This window comes from Pygocentrus nattereri, chromosome 24 (genome assembly GCF_015220715.1).
Source record: "Pygocentrus nattereri isolate fPygNat1 chromosome 24, fPygNat1.pri, whole genome shotgun sequence".
Lineage (NCBI taxonomy): Eukaryota > Metazoa > Chordata > Actinopteri > Characiformes > Serrasalmidae > Pygocentrus > Pygocentrus nattereri.
The window spans coordinates 24,468,445-24,488,992 of record NC_051234.1 but is presented as its reverse complement, the minus strand read 5'-3'; the positions used below and the strand labels follow the sequence as shown (position 1 = coordinate 24,488,992).

Genomic DNA, 20,548 nt, shown 5'->3' with positions numbered 1-20,548 from the left:
AAAAACAGTAAAGCTCTATTTTCTGCGCATGCGTAGTTCGGTTAAGCTGAGCGAGGCTATTCGTATAGCGGTCAGCGCTGCGGTGTGTGACAGAGAAATAAGCGTTTAACCTTTAAAGGCAGCAACACTTCTGGACGTGACACGAGGGCGGACAGTCGGGTGTACAGAACATGCCTAAAAACAAAGGTAAGGTCTTTGACAAAGGTTACTTTGATAAGAAGGTTAAAACTATTTGTAGCGCGAATGCTAGGGTTAGCCAGTGAGCCGTTGTTTGCTAATGCTGAAGCTGCGTTTCATGTGGTTTCTCGTGTATGCCGTTTAAAATACACCATCATTTACATTAATATGTGGTTGTATCTACGTTCCAGGCAGTATGTGGGTTGTAGTTGGTATATTTAGTGACAAACTATTGATTTTTTTATAATAAATGTCGATATTAGCCACATTAGCCTATCCGGACAGCTGGAGCATGGATCCACATCGGCCTGGTTTAGCTAACCTAGCTGCCTTCTCCGTTTTACGAGAAGGCAGCTAGGTTTAATTGTAAGTTTAATTGTAAGTTCTCAGGTAATGAAACAGAAGAGTTTTCGCTGTCCGGGATCTAAGCTAACGTTAAATGTGAGTTGAAGCTGTAGTTCGACTGATGTGGCGTCTCAAGTTTCAGTGATACTCGTTCATCTTCTGTAATATAACTTAGAGATACGTTATTAATGATCTGACCGGTTCGCTAAAGTGATCTTCGGGTTATCGGAGAAAGCTGCCTGGGTCCGCTTTACTAGAGGACATGCGGGTAACTGTAATGGCTGTATTCAGTTCCACGGTATAGCGGAGCGCCTACAATTTATAGTTACCCCCGTTGGTCGCGATGGAGCATTTCTGGGGCTGTAACGATTCAAACAAACCCATTTCAGAATTAGCTTCTACACGATTCTATGGAAGCACATTCCTGACACTTAAAATATCTCCTGCGCCTTGTTATTTATCCCATTCCTATGTGAATTGCTGTTTCATGATTTTAAGATACTGAGTCATTATTTTGAAATAATCTTGTTAGATATAACCTATATTTATGTTTATATTTTCATTTCTTAACGACAATGCATCTCAGATGAACGAAGAAGTCTCAAAATAATCAGAAGGCATCTCCAATTAATGCAATATCAAAAATGACTTAGCATCCCAAAGTAATGACAGCATCTTAGAATAATGAGATATAGGACCATGAAATAATAGCATAACGTTCACTTAATTGAACTTTTTAAACTGTTTTCTTATTTTAAGGCATGCCAATACAGAGAGTACAGAACGTATCAGAGGGTACACGGTTTGCTCACTTACCAAAACTGTAAAAATGTTTGTCCTCTGCTTAAAAATCGGTGTCAGATTTTCTGACAGAGATCAAGACATTCTCATTTTGGCATTTATGTTCTCCAATATTGTTTCCCTTGAGACAGTTCTTGTTCATGCAGAAAGCCTTTCCTTAAAAACAAATTGTAGTATTGTTAAAAAGTACACTTGTGCTGTATAACACTAATCTACAATATTTTAACTAAGTGTTTTTAAGTAACTCCTGTAACGTATTTTATAGCTGTATATATTTTAATGCCTGTAGGGTACAATAAATGTAATAGTCTTATCAGAATTGTAAAAACATTACTGCAGTCTTACCGCAGGGGCACAAAATAATTCAGGCAGATTAAAATATGAAATTAAAAAAAAAATCTGATTATTACATCTCGGGTATCAAAAATGAAGTTAGCTGTTTAAGTTCGCTGGTGTTTCTGCATTTTTGGACTCCAGTTATGAACACTGACATTTTTAAAAATGTAATGCTACTGAAGTATGAAAATACTGATGGAGAGGCCTTAAAAAGGCAGCTACAACTTGTTTGATTTTCTTTTGTAATCAATATTGTGTTAGGAAAAAGGTAAAACATTCTCTCAGCAATAAAAGCAGTTTATTTAGTTAAAAATATGATGTTTCAGCCCCCCATTCAAGGCTGTCATCAAAGCTCAAGTTAAACTCAGTATAGAACTGTGATATAGACCACAGTGAGTTGTCCACTTTTTTGTAATGCACCTCATCTATACTTGGTTAAAGCACATTTTTCTTTTTTGTGTTACCAACATCTCAGAAAATAAAGTTAACAGGACCGCTATTCTGTTGGTAATAGGTGTAATCGTTTGAATCGTTTGTTTGTGCTTTAAGCAAAATTATTGTCTTGAATAATCCTTGTCTCTCTGCCTTCAGGTAAAGGAGGAAAGAACAGGCGACGTGGTAAGAACGAGAATGAATCAGAGAAGAGAGAACTTGTGTTTAAAGAAGATGGACAAGGTGAGTCGCGATATTCAGGATTCTTAAGTAACGTATCTAGCATTTTTTTTTATACCAGTACGTCTTTAAAGAATGTCTAAAGAAAAAAAAATCTTCTTCTGTGTTACAGAATACGCACAGGTATTAAAGATGTTGGGAAACGGCAGGTTGGAGGCCATGTGCTTCGATGGAGTCAAACGGCTTTGTCACATCCGAGGAAAACTCCGGAAAAAGGTCCGGAAAAATTCTGCCTGGAGGACTCTGCTGACTCAGTGCTTGGATTGTTCAGGCTTTTGTGCTAAGTCATGTGAATTAGTTCAAATGATGAGGCAGATTAGCTGACAGTAGTTGGTTAATTCTCATTACATTTTTATTTTGATTTGCCTTATTTTTTGTTTTCAACCTGAAGAACACTTTAGTAAAAAAGTAAAGTCAGTTAATGTTTGGAAGGACATCAGACAATATAAATGACAAACGGAGAATGTTATTTTATCTTATTGAATGTTCCATCGTCAGGAAACTGTTTTATTTGAATGAGTTTTGTTTGTTTTAAGTAAGTAGATTCTGCGTCTGTGTGGTGGCCCCTTAATCTTATGTGCTTTCATCCTCTCTTTGTAGGTGTGGATAAACACGTCAGACATTATACTCATCGGTCTGCGAGATTATCAGGTATGGAGTTTTAACTATACTTCAGTGCACTCGCAAAGTTCGCTGACTGTAGATATTTTAGCCAATTTTTTTATTAGCATCCAGATCAGCTCACGCTAAACACGCTAACACATGAAACACACAAGCACATTTCTAGTATTTTTCCATCAAGCAAAATTGCAACATAAATAATATTATTTTGTCATTAATGAGCCAAAGTGCCATTTTAAATCCACCGGTCTAAAACTGGTTACCAGTTTGAACAACCTGAATCAAAATGTTCCACTGATGTAAGAGGTAACTGACTATTTAGCACAACGAGTCATGTATAATTACACTTTGACAGGGTTTTACAGGTGTAGCAACAACATTCAAATACAGTGCAAGCACACTTACCCACCTTATGTTATGTCATAAAGTTGCATCACAGATTCCAAAATAAAAACAATAATTGGCCTGTTGTTTGAGGCAAAAGTTTTCGCCTAAAACCCCTACCTATGAATATATCATGTTTCGCAATTACAATATATGGACTACTTCACAACTACATAATCTGTGGGTTGTAGAATCAGAATCAAGCTTTAATGGCCAGGTATGCTACGCATACAAGTAATTTGGTTTTGGTTACAGGAGCTCACAGAGCACAGGATCAGACAGACATTCACATGTAAAGAATAAGATAAAATATAACAAGATAAAATAAAACATGCATTCCTACTACAGGAATATACAGACACACACACACAGTCAGACCTTAAGTGTATCAGACATGAAAACAAGTTTTTAGTAACATACAGTTGGAATTTCAAATCAATATCAGTAATTCCTTTTTTTTCCCCCTATCACAGGACAACAAGGCCGATGTTATTTTGAAGTATAATGCCGATGAGGCCCGCAGCCTGAAAGCCTACGGAGAACTTCCAGAGCACGGTGTGTATCTGCATTACTGTAAACCGCTTGGTTGTTCTGACAGGTTGCTGATTTATGCATTTGTTGGTTCACAGCCAAAATCAACGAGACGGACACATTTGGAGGTGGTGATGATGATGAAATTCAGTTCGATGACATTGGTGATGATGATGAGGACATTGATGATGTAAGTAACAACTGAGATGTGAGCACTTTTCAGAGAGAAATTACTTCTTACCACTGACACTTAAGTCTGTAGCAATATCATGTTATAAACGTCATTGCTTCCACTTTGCTTTAGATCTAATCTGGAGCTGCTGCTGAGGGGAAAGAGGACTTTTCTCAGCTTGCAGAGACAGAATGCCCATGATGTCCCCAGTGGAGTCCCTGGATGCCCTCTCTCCTTACATCTAAGGTGGCTCAGATTTAGGGTTCTGTCACTAACTACATGACTGCACCATTATATTCAATACATTTTGTTATCTTTTAATGTATTTATATTAATTTCACATCAAGTGGAATTTAGTTACAAGTACAGAATCTCTGGATTCGCAATAAAAATGAACAATTTTATGTTTGGTCTTGCAGTCTGTATTCTTGTAATGTTCAGAAGCTCTGTAGAGTTGAGGGAGAGAAATGCTCTTTGGAAACAGAAAACAGCTGATGCCTCTAACATGCCACTGTCGTTTTTGTATGTTTTTGAATGTCTTTATCTAACCTGTTATTGAATAGGCTACTGGATACATAGCAATGCATTTGAATATGCATTCAGTGTGTTGACAAAGTAAGAGATACTACAGCCCTTTGTTTTCTTCAGTCACTTAATTTTTTTTGTTAATGTTTGTGTTTGTAGTTTAAATGATGAAGCTACCAAATTAAATAAAAATTAAATAAAACTTTTTGCTTCCTTGTACTAGGGATGCACTGATTCTTCACTGTTAATACTTAAGTGTCTGCTGATACCAATCACAGCTTTCCAATACCAGTCACTAAAAAGCTGTGCATATGCAGATAGGCATGTCTCAATGCCATGTCTAATACTTGTCCACCTATAGAGTCCATTTCAAAAGTTGCATTTGCTGAAATATGGATTTTGATGAAATTAGAAATTCCACTGATAATTATAGCACAAAGCTCTTCATCAGTAGCAGTTTTCATTGTCAGCAGTGATACTGGAGCAGTAAAGAAGTAAAAAGTTTCACTTATGAAGTCTTCAAGGCAGTGAATATTACTATAGCCCAAATCTCTGCCTTCACATTACGGTGTTAGTAGTGTCTGTTACTGATGCCGAGGGTGTCGGTGTTTGTATCAGTGCATGTCTAGTTCATGCTCACGTGTTCAGACTTCTGCAGGGCTGTTTAAAGTACTGTAAATGTTGAATTACTGAAGTTACGAAAGGACCTCGGTGGCTAGAAAAAAAATGTTTTTTTCTGTTCTTAAAAATTCAAAACAATCTTGAAGCTAAAATAAAAAAGAACAGAATATTTTTGTATTCAAAAAGTCAGTCAAATCCAGATCAGTGTAATGTTTTTCACAAAATGTCCTTTGCAAGAGCGAAACGATTGCAGGATTAATTGGTGGATTTGATGCTTGAGTCATTGTCATTTTTTTTCTCCTTTGCTGCTTTTGATCGAAAGAAATTTTGATTTTGAATAAAAGTCAACAGTAAACATAAACTATGACATTCTGTACTTTTTTTAAATGATCAATAATTCTTACAAGATGTTTTTGTTTTGGAAACCTACAACGGCTATAATAATAATAATAATAAGCTTTTTTCCTTATTTTAAATCATGGAAAACCATATCTTATTCAAATTTATGGTGAATTGTGTTTTAATGTAGTATGCAAGTATTATCAGAATTTCAGCAGTTCGCCGTTCACTCCCCACTCAGTATTTTGCAGATGTTTAAAATGAAGGTACAAAAACAGAATTAAGTTTTTGATTCTATTACAGCACAATTTCAACCATCCAGCTATACCAGCCTACAGCAGTTCAGCCCTGCCCATTCATACTGAAGTTATAAGGAGCGTTTCAGCCCAAGCTGGTTTTGGAATCTGGTTTGATTTATCTGATCTGTTTTTTTTACAATATAGGGCAGCCAATCAGAATATAGATTATATGCATGTGCTGATCTGAATGTGAGCACTGCAGCCCAAGCACCATAAGAATTGTAAACCAGAGGTGCACAAATGCAAAACTAAGTATTGGACCATCTCATGAACTCAAAAAGGCTGTGTTATATTAGGGCTGAAATAAAGGTTGTAGTAGATCTGCAGGAGTGCTGCACTGATACTCATTTGGAGGCTCTAAACATTATCCTCAGCCTCCCCCAACTCCACAATCACATTATTATATAATAACTGTATAATCAATGCTAAAATGAACACTGTGTAACAAGAGTTATTATTGATGTGAATCAGAAATCGGCACTTTTTTTCTACATGGGAGTGAAACCTGATACCAGGGAGGGTCTCAGAGTATGCTGAATGTTTTCTTTATGATAGATGGGGGTGGTAGGTGGTATGGGTGGTAGGTGAAATGTAAAATGCATATAAATATGTCATTATTTACATTAATGGGCCTGCAGAATTTTTAAATAAAAAATATTTACTTATTAATTTAACTTAGCATGTTAAATCTGTTTCGGCCATATGTAAAAAAAAAAAAGTGGGATTAAAAAAAAAAACTTTAATCTTATAAATGATTGAAATGTGAATTTGCATGCCAACCATGGCAGTCAATCACCTCATAATGAGTTATTTGTAATGTCATAGAACAGTGCCATGCCAGGTCAGCGACAGTAAAGGAGAAAATTAGCAAAACAGACATTTCACAAGTTAAGTAATATGAATGACTGGGGGGCGAATGACTGAAGACTTCTGTCCTAAAACACCCGACACAACTTAATTACAAGCCCTTCATGGGTTCATTAGTAGGTTAGAGTAGGGAGAACTGTGCAGGCTGGGAGACTCCAGGACTGCGAGACTCTGATGTAGGTGATGATGGCGGAGAAAGAAATGAAGGAATGAGGGATCTTGGGAACTTAAATTGTCCTAGCTCTCCAAGCAGCACTAATTCATAGATAACATCCATAAAATTTAACTGCTTAGTTTGAAAGTGCAAGTAAAATCAAAATTAGCTGAGGTAAATAGTGCCATGGATTTGACTGATCCATCTTGATTGTTGGAAATCCCCTTATTGGGTTGGTAGGAACTGGATTGGAGTGAAATCATTTAAATTTAGAAAAAAAGAACATTTCTTTAGTGTACGTCTCTGGCAGCAACTACAGCTACCGGTCGTTTTAAATAGTACATTGAGATGTGGAGATCCTCTCCTGCGCCTCTTTGCAGAACTGCCTAAGCTGGGAGACGTTAGTGGGTTTTTGTTGATAGCCAGCACCTTAAAGTCATTCCATAGATTTCAACTCATTTTCAGATTTCAACATTTTCCTCTCCAGAATCTCCCTGTGGTTTGCTCTGTCAATCCTTCCTTAATTTTGAGTTCCCCAGGTTCCCCAGGTAACATTATGCTACCACCACCATGCTTCACAGTTGCGATGGTGTTGTTTTAGTGGTAAGCTATACTGGGTTTTTGCAGTCATGACAAAGTTGTACTTTGGTTTAGTTTGACCGCAACCATTTCTTTTTTCTTCATTTGGATTTCCTCTTGCCACCTTCCCAGCAGGCCAGATGAGTGCAATATCTTTGGTACTGTGTGATGCACATGTTTTCCTCTACTGGTCATAAACCCTGTAGGTCTTTCAAGATTGCCCTTGGGTTCTTGGTGGCCTTTGCGAACATGTCTACTCTTTTGATCATCTAGTTTTGCAAACTGAAGGCCCATAATGAATTAATTCCACACAGGTGTTGGAAAATAAAATGACTATATGGCCTTGATGGTAATTGTTCATTCCTGGGATTGTCTGAAGGATGTTGTAGTAAAGGGGGTGTATTCTCAGTAAAACAATATATTGTGCAGTGTGGGTATCACTTTATTTGGATGTTCCACTGTAGATGCTTCATAATTGCTATGTATACATCTTTAAGTAACATTCAACTAATTATCCATTAAATGCAACTGATCTTCAGTTAAGTGTTATGTGGACGGTCCACTATAGACGCTTTGTATATGCTCAGTCTGTCTTTAAATAACATTCAGATTCATTTTCTATTGAACGCAACTGAACTGTAAGTTCAGTGTAAAGGTTTTATTAAATATATCCTTAAAAAACCTAAACATAACCACAATGTTGTTGATGATCAATATCACCAGAAGGTCTGCTAATGATATAAGTATTTGTAAAGCATCTACAGGGGACCATCCAAGTAAAGGGACTGCAGTTTGTAGGGTGTATTAGAGCAAGGATGTGTAATCTGAAGTTCACAATATAAAAATGATGCCCTGTTTTAGACCAAGTGTGCTAAGATGAACATACTAATGCCAGGTATTTGTCTCGTTGTCTGTTTTTAAGGTCAGTTGGGTTCATTAGACTTTTTCTGATTTTTTTGTATTTCCTTAGCATGAAATATTGGATTTAATTACACAATAACCAAGTTACATTGACTAAAACAGCATACACAGTGAGAACCAGTAAGTTCAAGAGAAATGGAATCAAAATGCTTTTTCAATAATATGTTGATGTTAGCTGATAATAAAATATAATGCCACAAGTTAGAGAAAAATACATGATTATATGCTGCATCACGATGGTGGATGTTACAAGCCAGCATTTGAATTTGAATTTTTATAGCCCTTGTAATATTATGGAGGTCTTAAAGCTCACTACCCTGAACCACCAAGAACAGACAGAACAAGTGCGTTATTCTCACAAACTGGTTGTATAATTAAAAATAAACCTGAATGATTTGATTAATTTTCCAATATAATCCAAAATCCCTTTGCAGCAACAGGTTTGAGAATTAATCTGTAAACAATGTTTGTTTCTTTTTTCTTTTTCACGATCAGTATACTGTTGTCAAGCTACAAAAAAACGAATTCATGAAATATATACAGTGCCTTGAAAAAGTATTCATTGCCCTTTAACTTTTCCACGTTTTCATGTTACACCCACAAACGTAAATGTATTTTATTGTGTTATATTAACACAAAGTAGCAAGTAATTGTGAAGTGAAAAGAAAGTTATACATGGTTTTCAAAATTCCACGTGTGTAATTTATTCTCTGTATAGCTAGAACTGTTCTGTGAAGGCCTCGGAGGTTTGTTAGAGAACATTACTTATCAAACAGGATCATTAAAACCAAGGAACACACCAGACAGGTCAGGGATAAAGTTGTGGAGAAGTGTAAAATAAGGTTATGTTATAAAAAAATATCCCAAGCTATGAACATCTCACGGAGCACTGTTCAATCCATCATCCGAAAATGGAACGAGTATGGCACAACTGCAAACCTCTCAAGACATGGCCTATCCACATAAACTGACAGCCCAGGCTAGGAGAGCACTAATTAGAGATGCAGCCAAGAGGCCCATGGTCACTCTGGAGAAGCTGCAAAGATCCACAGCTCAGGTGGGAGAATCTGTCCACAGGAAAACTATTAGTCATGTACTCACAAATCTGGCCTTTATGAAAGAGTGGCAAGAGGAAAGACATTTTTGAATGCCATTAGAAAGCCATTAGAAGTCTCATTTGCAGTTTGCCACAAGCCATGTATCACAGCAAACATGTGGAAGAAGGTGTTCTGGTCAGATGAGACCAAAGTTGAACTTTTCTGCCTAAATGCAAAACACTATGCATGGCAGAAAACTAACACTGCACATCACCCTGAACACACCATCCCCACCGTGAAACATGGTGGTGGTTGCATCATGCTGTGGGGATGCTTCTCTTCAGCAGGGACAGGGAAGCTGGTCAGAGTTAATGGGAAGATGGAGCTAAATGCAGGTAACCCTGGAGGAAAACCTGTCAGAGGCTGCAAAAGACCTGAGACTGGGATGGAGGTTCACCTTCCAGCAGGACAACGACCCTAAACATGCAGCGAGAGCTACAATGGAATGGTTAGAAAAGCCCTAGTCAAAGTCCAGACCTAAATCCCACTGAGAATCTGTGGCAAGACTTGAAAATTTCTGCTCACAGATGCTCTCCATCCAATCTGACTGAGCTTGAGCTATTTTGCAATGAAGAATGGGCAAACATTTAAGCCTCTAGATGTGCTAAGCTGGTAAAGACATACCCCAAAAGACTTACAGCTGTAATTGCAGAGAAGGTGGTCCTACAAAGTATTGACATAGGGGGGGCTGAATACAAATGTAGATGCCACACTTTCCAGTTTTTTATTTGTAAAAAAATTTGAAAACCATGTATAATTTTCTTTCCACTTCACAATCACTTGCTGCTTTGTGTTGATCTATCACATAAAATCTCAATGAAATACATTGAAGTATGTGGGTGTAATGTGAAAAACCATGGAAAAGTTCAAGAGGTATGAATACTTGTAACACTGTAATATAGCCTATGGAAACAGTTGAAAGTAAGTTTTTTTATAATTAAAAAATGTTTTATAAATAAAAAATGTGGACGCATTGCGGAAATGAGAATTAGTGTAAAATAAATTACCCAAAAAACTATAAAATAGAACAATTGCTGTAGAAAACAGGGCTCCAGTAGATCTACTGAAATTATAAACAATAGTGAAATGATATTACTATTGTTTATCTGATGCTTATAACATACATTCTATACAATGATTTTTTCTGACAATGTTTTCTGACAATGACCCAGATGTACCACATGCTCAGTTTGTAATGTTACAGCACCCTCTGGTGTATGTTTTTTGTATATCATGAAATTAGTTTGTAATTTTTTAAATTATAAAAAAAAAACTTCCCCTTTTTGTTCGGATTTTTTTGTCCATTTCCATAACTTTGTTGCATATCTTAATGTTTATCTATGTTTTGAAGTACCCCACATCTGTGATTCAAATAAATAAATGGTTTTAATAATAATAATAATAAACACATGAAGAATCGATGTGGGCGGGCCGTCAGATACGATGATGCTGGTGATGAGTCTGTGACGTCATAGAGGAAGAGAGAGACATTTCCATGGTGACATACAACATATAGATTCAGATAGTTTCAAGTATAACAGCAGGAATTTCTAGCAAAGCATCATTCAGCGGTCCGTCCAGCGGAGGGAACACACTGAAGGTGAGTGATGGTGGGATTTGCACTGTTAATTAGAAGAAAGCAATCAGCAGCTGTTTGTAGTGAAATTCAGAGCGAGTCATTCCAGCTGTTCGAACAACATGAATCATTCGCTCTGATCTGATTTGAAACTCCTAATCCAGGTTTCGAACGTGACCTGACGTCATATGGGCTAAAGCTGTCAGTAATGTTTATGTTTTCTTCTATATTCGGTTTAAAACAAAATAGGTATCAACATGACGTACTTATATATAAGAAAACAAAACATTAGTGATACTGACTTATTTTCTTAATAACCAGACTAAAAGATAGCAGGCTAACAGGCTAAACCACTGCTCTATTAATATTCACTGTTACGTTTTAAGGCAAAGGAGGATTCACTGCAAAATATCTTATGAAGCAGAGAACATGTTACTTAAATGTCAGTTTTAGATGTTCATGTTTTCTGTTAAATCTGCCTTGAAAACTTTGCAATGATGCATGTCACCGTTAGCATCCTAGCACCGTTAGCATCGTAACCTAACACAACACAGAAAATCACATTGAGACACTGTTATATCATGAATTGTTCTTTATAATGTGACAAAAATGTAATGACTGTAACTGATGTAACTGAACAATATTCTGGTTCTCCTTCGGCAGTTCATAGTTGGCAACAGTGGCAAACTTTAAACTCCCTACGTTTTGATAGAAAAATTATATATATATATATATATATATATATATATATCCATCCATCCATTATCTTATGCTTCTCCAGGGTTCGGGTCGTGGGGGCAGCATCCTAAGCAATGAGGTCCAGACCTCCCTTTCCCCAGCCACTTCCACTAGCTCCCCGGTGGGGGCTTCCGAGGCGCTCCCAGGCCAGCTGGGCAATGTAGTCACGCCAGCATGTCCTGGTTCTTCCCCGGGGTCTCCTCCCAGGTGGACTTGCCTGTTACACCTCCCGAGGGAGGCATCCAGGAGGCATCCTAACCAGATGCCCGAACCACCTCAGCTGGCTTCTCTTGATGTGGAGAAGCAGCGGCTCTACTCTGAGTCCCTCCCGGATGACCGAACTTCTCACCCTATCTCTAAGGGAGAGTCCAGACACCCTGCGGGGGAAACTCATTTCGGCCGCTTGTATTCGCGATCTCTTCGCGGTCATTACCCGAAGCTCATGATCATAGGTGAGGGTGGGAATGTAGATTGACTGGTAAATTGAGAGCCTTGCCTTATGGCTCAGCTCTTTCTTTGCCACAACAGAGCAGTAAAGAGCTCGCATCACTGCTGGCCCAGCACCAATCCGCCTGTCAATCTCCCGCTCCCTTTTACCATCACTGGTGAACAAGACCCCGAGATACTTAAACTCCTCCACTTGAGGCAAGAGCTTATCCCCGACCCAGAGAGGGCTCTCCACCCTTTTCCGCCTGAAAACCATGGCCTCGTATTTGGAGGTACTGATTCTCATCCTGGCTGCTTCACACTCAGCTGCAAACTGGTCTAGCGAAAGCTAAAGTTCATGGCCTGATGTCCCCAATAGGGCCACATCATCTGCAAACAGCAGTGATGTGACCTTGAGGTCACCGAACCAGACACCCTCCATCCCCTGACTGCGCCTAGAAATTCTATCCATGAAAATTATGAATAGAATCTGTGACAAAGGGCAGCCCTGATGGAGTCCAACACTCACTGGGAACGAGTCTGACTTACTGTCAGCCATGCGAACCAAACTCCTGCTTTGTTTGTACAGGGTCTGAATGGCTCGTAACAAAGAGCCATGTACCTTGTACTCCCGAAGCACCTCCCACAGAATACCCCGGGAAACACAGTCGAACGCCTTCTGCAAATCCACAAAGCACATGTGGGCTAGTTGGGCAAACTCCCATGAACTGTCCAGAATCCTGGAGAGGGTGAAGAGTTGGTCCAGTGTTCCATGACCAGTGCGGGACCCACACTGCTCCTCCTGAATCTGAGGTTCGACTATAAGCCGTACGCTCTTCTCCAGTACCCCTGCATAGACCTTAACAGGGAGGCTGAGGAGTGTGATTCCCCTGTAGTTGGAACACATCCTCCGGTCCCCCTTTTTAAAAAGAGGCACCACCACCTCAGTCTGCCAATCCAGTGGCACTGCCCCCGATGTCCATGCAATGTTGAAAAGGTGTGTCAGCCAAGACAGCCCCACAACATCCAGAGCTTTGAGGAACTCTGGATGGATCTCATAAACCCCTGGAGCCTTGCCACCAAGGAGCTTTTTAACTACCTTGCAACTTCTGCCTCAGTAATGGACAAGCCTATTCCAGACTCTGCCTCCTCACTGGAGAACGTGTCGGTGGGATTTAGAAAGTCCTCAAAGTATTCCTTCCACGCCCAATGACGTCTTCAGTTGAAGTCAAGAGCACACCATCTACACTATATACAGTGCTAGTGGCACACTGCTTTCCCCTTCTGAGTCGCCTGACGGTTTGCCAGAATCTTTTCGGAGCCGACTTAAAGTCACTTTCTGGTGTCCCACAGGCCAACCATGCCCGGTAGGACTCCTTCTTCAGCTTGACGGCGTCTCTCACCTGGGGTGTCCACCACCGGGTTCGAGGATTACCGCCCTGACAGGCACCAACTACCTTTCAGCCACAGCTACAGTCAGCCGCTTCAACAATGGAGGAGCGGAACATGGCCCATTCTGAGTCAATGTCCCTCACCTCCCCCAATATCTGGTCAAAGTTCTGACAGAGGTGTGAGTTGAAGATCAATCTGACAGGTTCTTCTGTCAGATGTTCCCAGAAAACCCTCACTATACGTTTGGGTTTGCCTGGTCTGACCGGCATCTTCCCCCACCATCTGATCCAACTCACCACTAGGTGGTGATCAGTTGACAGCTCAGCTCCTCTCTTTACCCAAGTGTCTAAAACATGACCACATGGCCACAAGTCCGATTACACGACTACAAAGTCAATCATTGAACTGCGGCTTAGGGTGTCCTGATGTCATGTGCACTTATGGGCATCCTTGTGTTCAATCATGGTGTTCGTGATGGACAACCTGTGGTTTGCACAGAAGTCCAAAAACTGAACACCACTTGGGTTCAGATCAGAGAGGCCATTCCTCCCAATCACACCCCTCCAGGTCTCACTGTCATTGCCCACGTGAGCATTAAATTCCCCCAGTAGGACAATAGAGTCTCCAGGAGGAGCACTTTCGAGCACCCTTCCCAAGGAAGCATAAGCACAGACAGCAGTCAGGACCCGTTCCCCAACCTGAAGGCGTAGGGAAGCTACCCTCTCGTCCACCGGAGAAAACCCCAACATACAGGCACCGAGTCGAGGGGCTATGAGAAAGCCCACACCTGCCCGCAGCCTCTCACCATGGGCAACTCCAGAAAAGAATAAAGTCCAGCCCCTCTCAAGGAGATTGGACCCAGAGCCCAAGCTGTGTGTTGAGGTGAGCCCGACTATATCTAGCCGGGATCTCTCAATCTCGCACACCAACTCAGGCTTATTCCCCACCAGTGAGGTAACATTCCAAGTTCCAAACGCCAGTTTCAGCAACCGAGGATCAGAACGCCAAGGCCCACGCCTTCAGACACTGCCCGATCCACAAAGCACCGAACCCCTGCTACTGCCCCTCCCATTGGTGGTGGGTCGATGGGAGGGGGGGACTCATGTAACTCCTTTGGGCTGGGCCCGGCCGGGCACCATGAGTAAATGCCCGGCCACCAGACGCTCGCTGGCGAGCCCCTCCCCCAGGCCTGGCTCCAGGGTGGGGCCCCAGTAACCCTGTTCGGGGCAGGGTACACAAGTCCTGTTTTCGTCTTTTCATAGGGGTTATTATGGATCACACTTTGTCTGACCTGTCACCTAGGACCAGTTTGCCATTGGAGACCCTACCAGGAGCTTTTGCTCCAGACAACATAGCTCCTAGGATCATTCAAGCATGCAACCCCCTCCACCACGATAAGGTGGTGATCCAGGGAGAGGGTGTTACATTTTCAGTCTAATTATATTTAATACTTTAGTGTTTTACCAGGAATTTATTTAAATTCAAATTATGTTATCAATGGCTGGTGTTAGGTTGAGCTTAAAGTTTGTCCACCAATCTTTTACCTTTGGTGGTCCCTTTCCATTGATGGACAGGGTCGAGGGGGGGGCTGAAAAATTGTGCTGCAAGAAATGTACTACAGTCTGTAACTATAAACCTACAAAGTGCACCTATATGTTAGGTGTTTCTGATGAAATGAACAGTATGTAGGAGTTTTTCATGTGGTGCTTTCATTATTTTTTACAACCCAGTACAGACGACTGAATGACTTTATTCATAATATATATGAACAATCAACTATAAGTAGTATTACAGCAAGTTTACAACTGTTACAAAGGGCTACAATACTCTGTTTCATTATCAGACACAGTTATTAGACTATCCATTTTGAAAATACAATATCCATGGAAAATAATATTACAAAATATATTATGACATGGTCAGTCAAGACATTGTATTGCATTCTTAGGAAGGTTTTTCAGTGCAAAACATTTCACATGATTGGGTTCTACAATTCAGAGTAAATTTATCTCAAATATTGTTTCTAATGCCTGTGTTTGTATTTATTTTCATCAGAGGTCTTTATTAAATAGGCTCCACAGTAATAAGTCGGGGAACTTGATTGAATTGAAGACCAAAGCTCCGACGTTGAACAAGGACACGGGGGTACATGAGCTTGACTTCCATAGAAGGGTCACAAAGACCTCCTTGAAGAACTTTCAGCTCATCTGTCCTAATAGCCATAAGTTCCCCAGCATTTACTCTCAGCATGTCTTTGAATGGATATTTTCCTCTGACTTTGTCTTTATCTTCCTCCTCCATCTCTTTTTGTCTTACACTGCCGTTGCTCTTTAGCTGTCTTTCTGTATTTGTAGTCTCTTTTTCTCCTGTTGAGACTTTTTTACCTGCTTGTGTTTCCACAGCAAACAAGACTGTGATGCTGTTTGGTCGACAAGATACGGATAGGTTTGCACTGGACTACAGCTTTCCCATGTGTGCGCTGCAAGCCTTTACCATCGCTCTGTCCTGCTTTGATTTTGACATCAAATTACCATCTCACACATGTGCTGTCCCCATTCTCTCTTTCTCTCTCTTCCACACTCCTCCACACACACATGTCATTTTTCACATCCTCTCCAGCTTTACAGACCAAAGCAATTAAAATAAAACAACCACAAACCATGTAAACCATGTAAAAAAATGCTTTACAAAAACATCAAGTAATAGTTGTCTTTTTCACTCTCAAGCCAAATGGTGCTAAGGGCTGTACCGGGTTGTTCCATTCAGAACCAAGAAATACTGAGAGCACTACACAAACAAGTGTCTGACTGCTAACAAGCTCACAAGTACGTACACACCACCCATCATAAAACACATTTCATTCCGTCTTTCACTCCAACTCGTCCGGAGCTCCTAAGCGGCTGTGGTTTTTAAAAAAAGCTAATGACATTGTGTTTTTTGGAAATGGTTTACATTCCTCATAAAAAATGCTTGTCAGACAGCAAGCAAACATAGGACCTGAGGCGCCCCACAACACTGCCCACAGTAGAGCTTTGTTTTTAGCATAGCTAACGTAAAAAGCATTTTTCTCAGTTTCACCAGTCTCAACTGATTTTATTCAGTAATTGTTCTCTGCGGTCTCTGTAAATGTAGATTTTACTGTACGAGCACACTCGATCTCCGTTTCAGTTTGAGTCACTAACGGCATAATCATGTTTGATTTCGAGAAGCGACACTGTGTCACTATGTCAAACCAATATCAGCTTAAAATTCAGTGAGCAGCTCCGTGTCTGAGCTTAAGCAAATCACAGCTTTTGCAAATGCAAACCGTTTGCATCATAAACGGTTGCAAGGGAACGCAATGTCATTAACTTTATTTTTCCACGGCCCCATTATATTATTCATTTTTCTGTCACTTCAACTCCAGTCACTTGAATTTCTGCTTTCAGATATGAATCTTTATCCTCTAAATGTGTGCTATTAATCATCATCCATACTGAGGTGGGAGGCACCATACTCTCGCATTAACTTAGTAGCCTAGTATGCTACAGCGTGAAACACTACAGAGCAGGTTGAATTTCAGCTGATTTCAGATTCTGTCACACCACAGCCTTTCAGTCGACTTTCCTATCGCTGTTTTAGTTTTTATCACCTATACTTGTAATAGCAGAGCATCAGTTAGTTGAGTTGAACCTCCACTAGGGTAACCTATATGGATCTCTTTAGCTACGCTAGCTAAGTTAGCTAGCAGAGAGGCGCCTGCTAGCATTAGCTTAGCTAGGAACTCTAGCTTCAGACGCCAGAGAACAGGTTGAATTTCAGCTTTCTGTTCCTCTAACATTGCTCACTTGACTTTGCTTCCTCAGATTTAAGTTATTATCATCTAAACTTTCTTCATTTCAGCTTTATTAAGAATCATCAATTCTGTGGTAGCAGGCATGCTTGCTAAGCTAATGCTAACCGGTTACTTTTTTCTAGTCCCGGCAGCACTGTTTAACATTTACAAATTGGTGTTAGATTGAAGCTTTGACGTTTATTGAGTAGTGGATTTAAAATCATGAACTGCTTTCATTTATGTGGTTTCTGTGTGAGCGAATTGAACGTATTACATTGTTTTCAGTTTGGAAATAAACGTTCAGTGTTGAACCACCCCTTACATAAAATAACTGCAGTTACTTTGAAATTAACTGCAATTACACTGCAGTATGTTGCAGTATAACACAGTTTCAGTGAAGTACATTATGAACAAAGTGCAGTTATTATGCAATAATATTACTGAAAATACTGCAATCTTTGGTTGCCAAGGAACTGCATGAATGATCAGAACTGCATAATTCTTTCAGAACTGTAGTTCTGCCTGTGGAACTGCATCATTAGTAAAACTGCAGTTTAGAATGAATATGTACATATCATACTGTTTTTTTCAGTCCAGTATCAACTAAAAGCAATAGTTTTATTAAAATCTGCTTTGATAGATACAAAACCTTTCCATTAATTACATAATAGGTTAAGTAAGTTCAAAAATACCATAAATCTACAATGGCATAAATACTTTACGACCGTGTTGTAAATCAGTGTATTGTATTTAATGACACTGAGGAGAGCCAAGTCAATGGTAACAAGGCTAACAAGGAGGCACGCAAAGCATATTTAAAGTACCGAATGAGCCAGTAACGGGTAGTTACAAGTTACTCAACTGAGCTAAACAAGCTGGTTCTCTCTATGGACATCAAGTATGCTTTATAGTTGGGCTCACCTCCACCCACAGTTTTGGCTCTGGAACCAAACTTCTGGATAGGGGTTGGTGCCTCTCCTACTCAGCGGTTGCACAGGGTGAGAGGTGCCGGGCGGGAGTGGGGATACTCACGAGTCGCTGCCTGGCAGCCGTGCAGTTGGAGTTTGTCCCGGTGGACGAGAGATTCGCCTCAATGCGAATTAAAATTGCAGAGAGGAAAACTCTGACTGTTGTGTGTACTTATGCACCAAACAGGTCGGAGTATTTGGCCTTCTTAGAGTGAGTGGGCAGGGTTCTTGAAAGGGTCCCGGCTACAGACTCCATAGTCTTACTGGGAGACTTTAGTGCTCATGTAGGCAATGACTGGGAGACCTGGAGAGGTGTGATTGGGAAGAACGGCCTGCCCGATCTAAACCCGAATAGTGAATTGCTATTGGACTTCTGTGCCAGCAATGGATTGTCCATAACAAATACCAAGCTCTAACACAAGGATGTTCTTAAGTGTACATAGTACCAGAGCTCCTTGGGTCAGAGGTCAATAATCGACTTTGTTGTCGTTTCATCTGACTTGGGACCATATGTTCTGGACACTCGGGTGAAATTTCATTTTGTGGAACATTTGCTACACCACTGTCTAGACCATAAGACCATTAGACCTCTAATTAGCTGTATTTTCAGAGTCTTATGGTTGCTTACTGGCTTGTTAGGGAGCTGGACTAGATGGATTTGGGTAGTGTAGAGTGGCACATTACTTCCCATAGCAATCCACTGCTGTTCAGTGAAAAGGAGTTTGGTAGCTCCACATGTATTGTAGGAGACATGTGGTGGCTTACAGCCCTGCTTGCCAGCATGGGAGTCAGGCGGTCATGGAGTGGGGGAATAATCAATGGAACTGTACTAAATTGTAATACCTACATATCTACAGTGCAGTTTAAACAAGAATGGTTAACTGTAATATGTGAGATTTTCTCTTCTTGTTATTTGTTACAGAACCACATCCAGCAGACGTTTAATGTTTCAGCATCTTAGATCAAGGCAGTCATTCAAACTGAGCTGAACAATGAAGACAAACTGCCTTGCACCAGTTTCATCCTCTTAGATTGAATTCATTTGATTGAAACAATTGGATTCAGATTCAAATTCATGCTTAGATGACTTTAAATTAAAGTATATCTTTTTAAAAAAAAATCACAACCTGTAAATGAACTGTGACAATGTCACGATTGGCTGATTTTGGATTTGCCCATAATAAATCTTGCTTGTCTCTGCACATGCGTCCGCCTCAACATCACTCCACGTTACAGACAAATTTCATTGGATGTAATTTTGTCTTTGGTATGTGTCTAACTTTCTTTGAGGTGACTCATACATTTAGGATTACAGTTGTTATTTTGTATATACTGCAGTTATTGAAGATGTATTTACAGTACTGCAAATATCACTATTGTTTCAATTATACTCATATTGTTAAATAATCAAATTAAATAACTGCTTTTATATTAAAGTTGTATTGCATTATTATTATACTTAAATGGCATAGAGCCTGCACTGATTGTATTTAATAAAAATGTAGTTTTACTGTAGTATTCTGTACTGTAGTTTACTGTAGTTTAATCTGTTTGTCTTTTACCTTCAAGGAAACATACAGTATTTTCACAAAAACTGCAGTTATTTTTTGTAAGGGACATGTGAAATTATACATTTTGTATATTTGTAAGTTTACTGATCCTTTAAATTTAGCATATTGGAAAAATATACAAACATAAAATAAGGGCTGTGCAAAATGTAATACATATTTAATATTTTTTTGTTACTTTTTTTTAAAAACTCATTAAACAGTAATTGTCTGCTAAAACTCGCACAAAAATACAATATCTGTATAGCGACTATATTTCGAGGTTATTATCAAGTTCCAGGAAACACAGTAAAATATGTTTGTATGAAAATGTTTTGTGATGTGAGGTATTCCTTACACATCACAAGTAAACACTGTGTATATACTAAGTTATATTTGCCTTTGGACTAATCATCCTTATCTCTTAGAACTGAGTGCCTACTTCTGATTTTTACTTATCCGGATGAGTCCATCCTCTGTAAAAGGGAAGGTAGGAACAAAACTTTTTAAAGAAAATTGTGGTAATAAGTGTACACTGTAGTTGTAGTAGAATGCTTATGACGATATGACTGAATATGAACAGTGAGTGGAGATGCAATTTAATTACTGTTGGACGTTAGTAATGGTTTATTCCAGGGGAGGAGCT

At 39.6% G+C, this 20,548-nt stretch overlaps 1 protein-coding gene across 1 annotated transcript; it reads left to right on the top strand.

Annotated features, from left to right (window-relative positions):
- Positions 1-24: 24 nt before the first annotated feature.
- eif1axb (eukaryotic translation initiation factor 1A X-linked b) lies at positions 25-5,546 on the top strand. Its single transcript, XM_017716928.2, has 7 exons — positions 25-186; positions 2,251-2,334; positions 2,444-2,547; positions 2,932-2,982; positions 3,810-3,891; positions 3,966-4,057; positions 4,172-5,546. Exons 1-7 carry the CDS (start codon positions 171-173, stop codon positions 4,175-4,177), a joined length of 435 nt encoding a protein of 144 aa, XP_017572417.1. The 5' UTR covers positions 25-170; the 3' UTR covers positions 4,178-5,546.
- The last annotated feature ends 15,002 nt before the right edge of the window (positions 5,547-20,548 follow it).

What these genes read in the sequence shown, in the direction of transcription:
- eif1axb (XM_017716928.2), top strand. An exon ending in GAGGAAAACTCCGGAAAAAG is followed by an intron (nt 2,548 to 2,931) that starts GTCCGGAAAAAT and finishes CTCTCTTTGTAG; the next exon opens with GTGTGGATAAACACGTCAGA. An exon ending in CGGAGAACTTCCAGAGCACG is followed by an intron (nt 3,892 to 3,965) that starts GTGTGTATCTGC and finishes GTTGGTTCACAG; the next exon opens with CCAAAATCAACGAGACGGAC.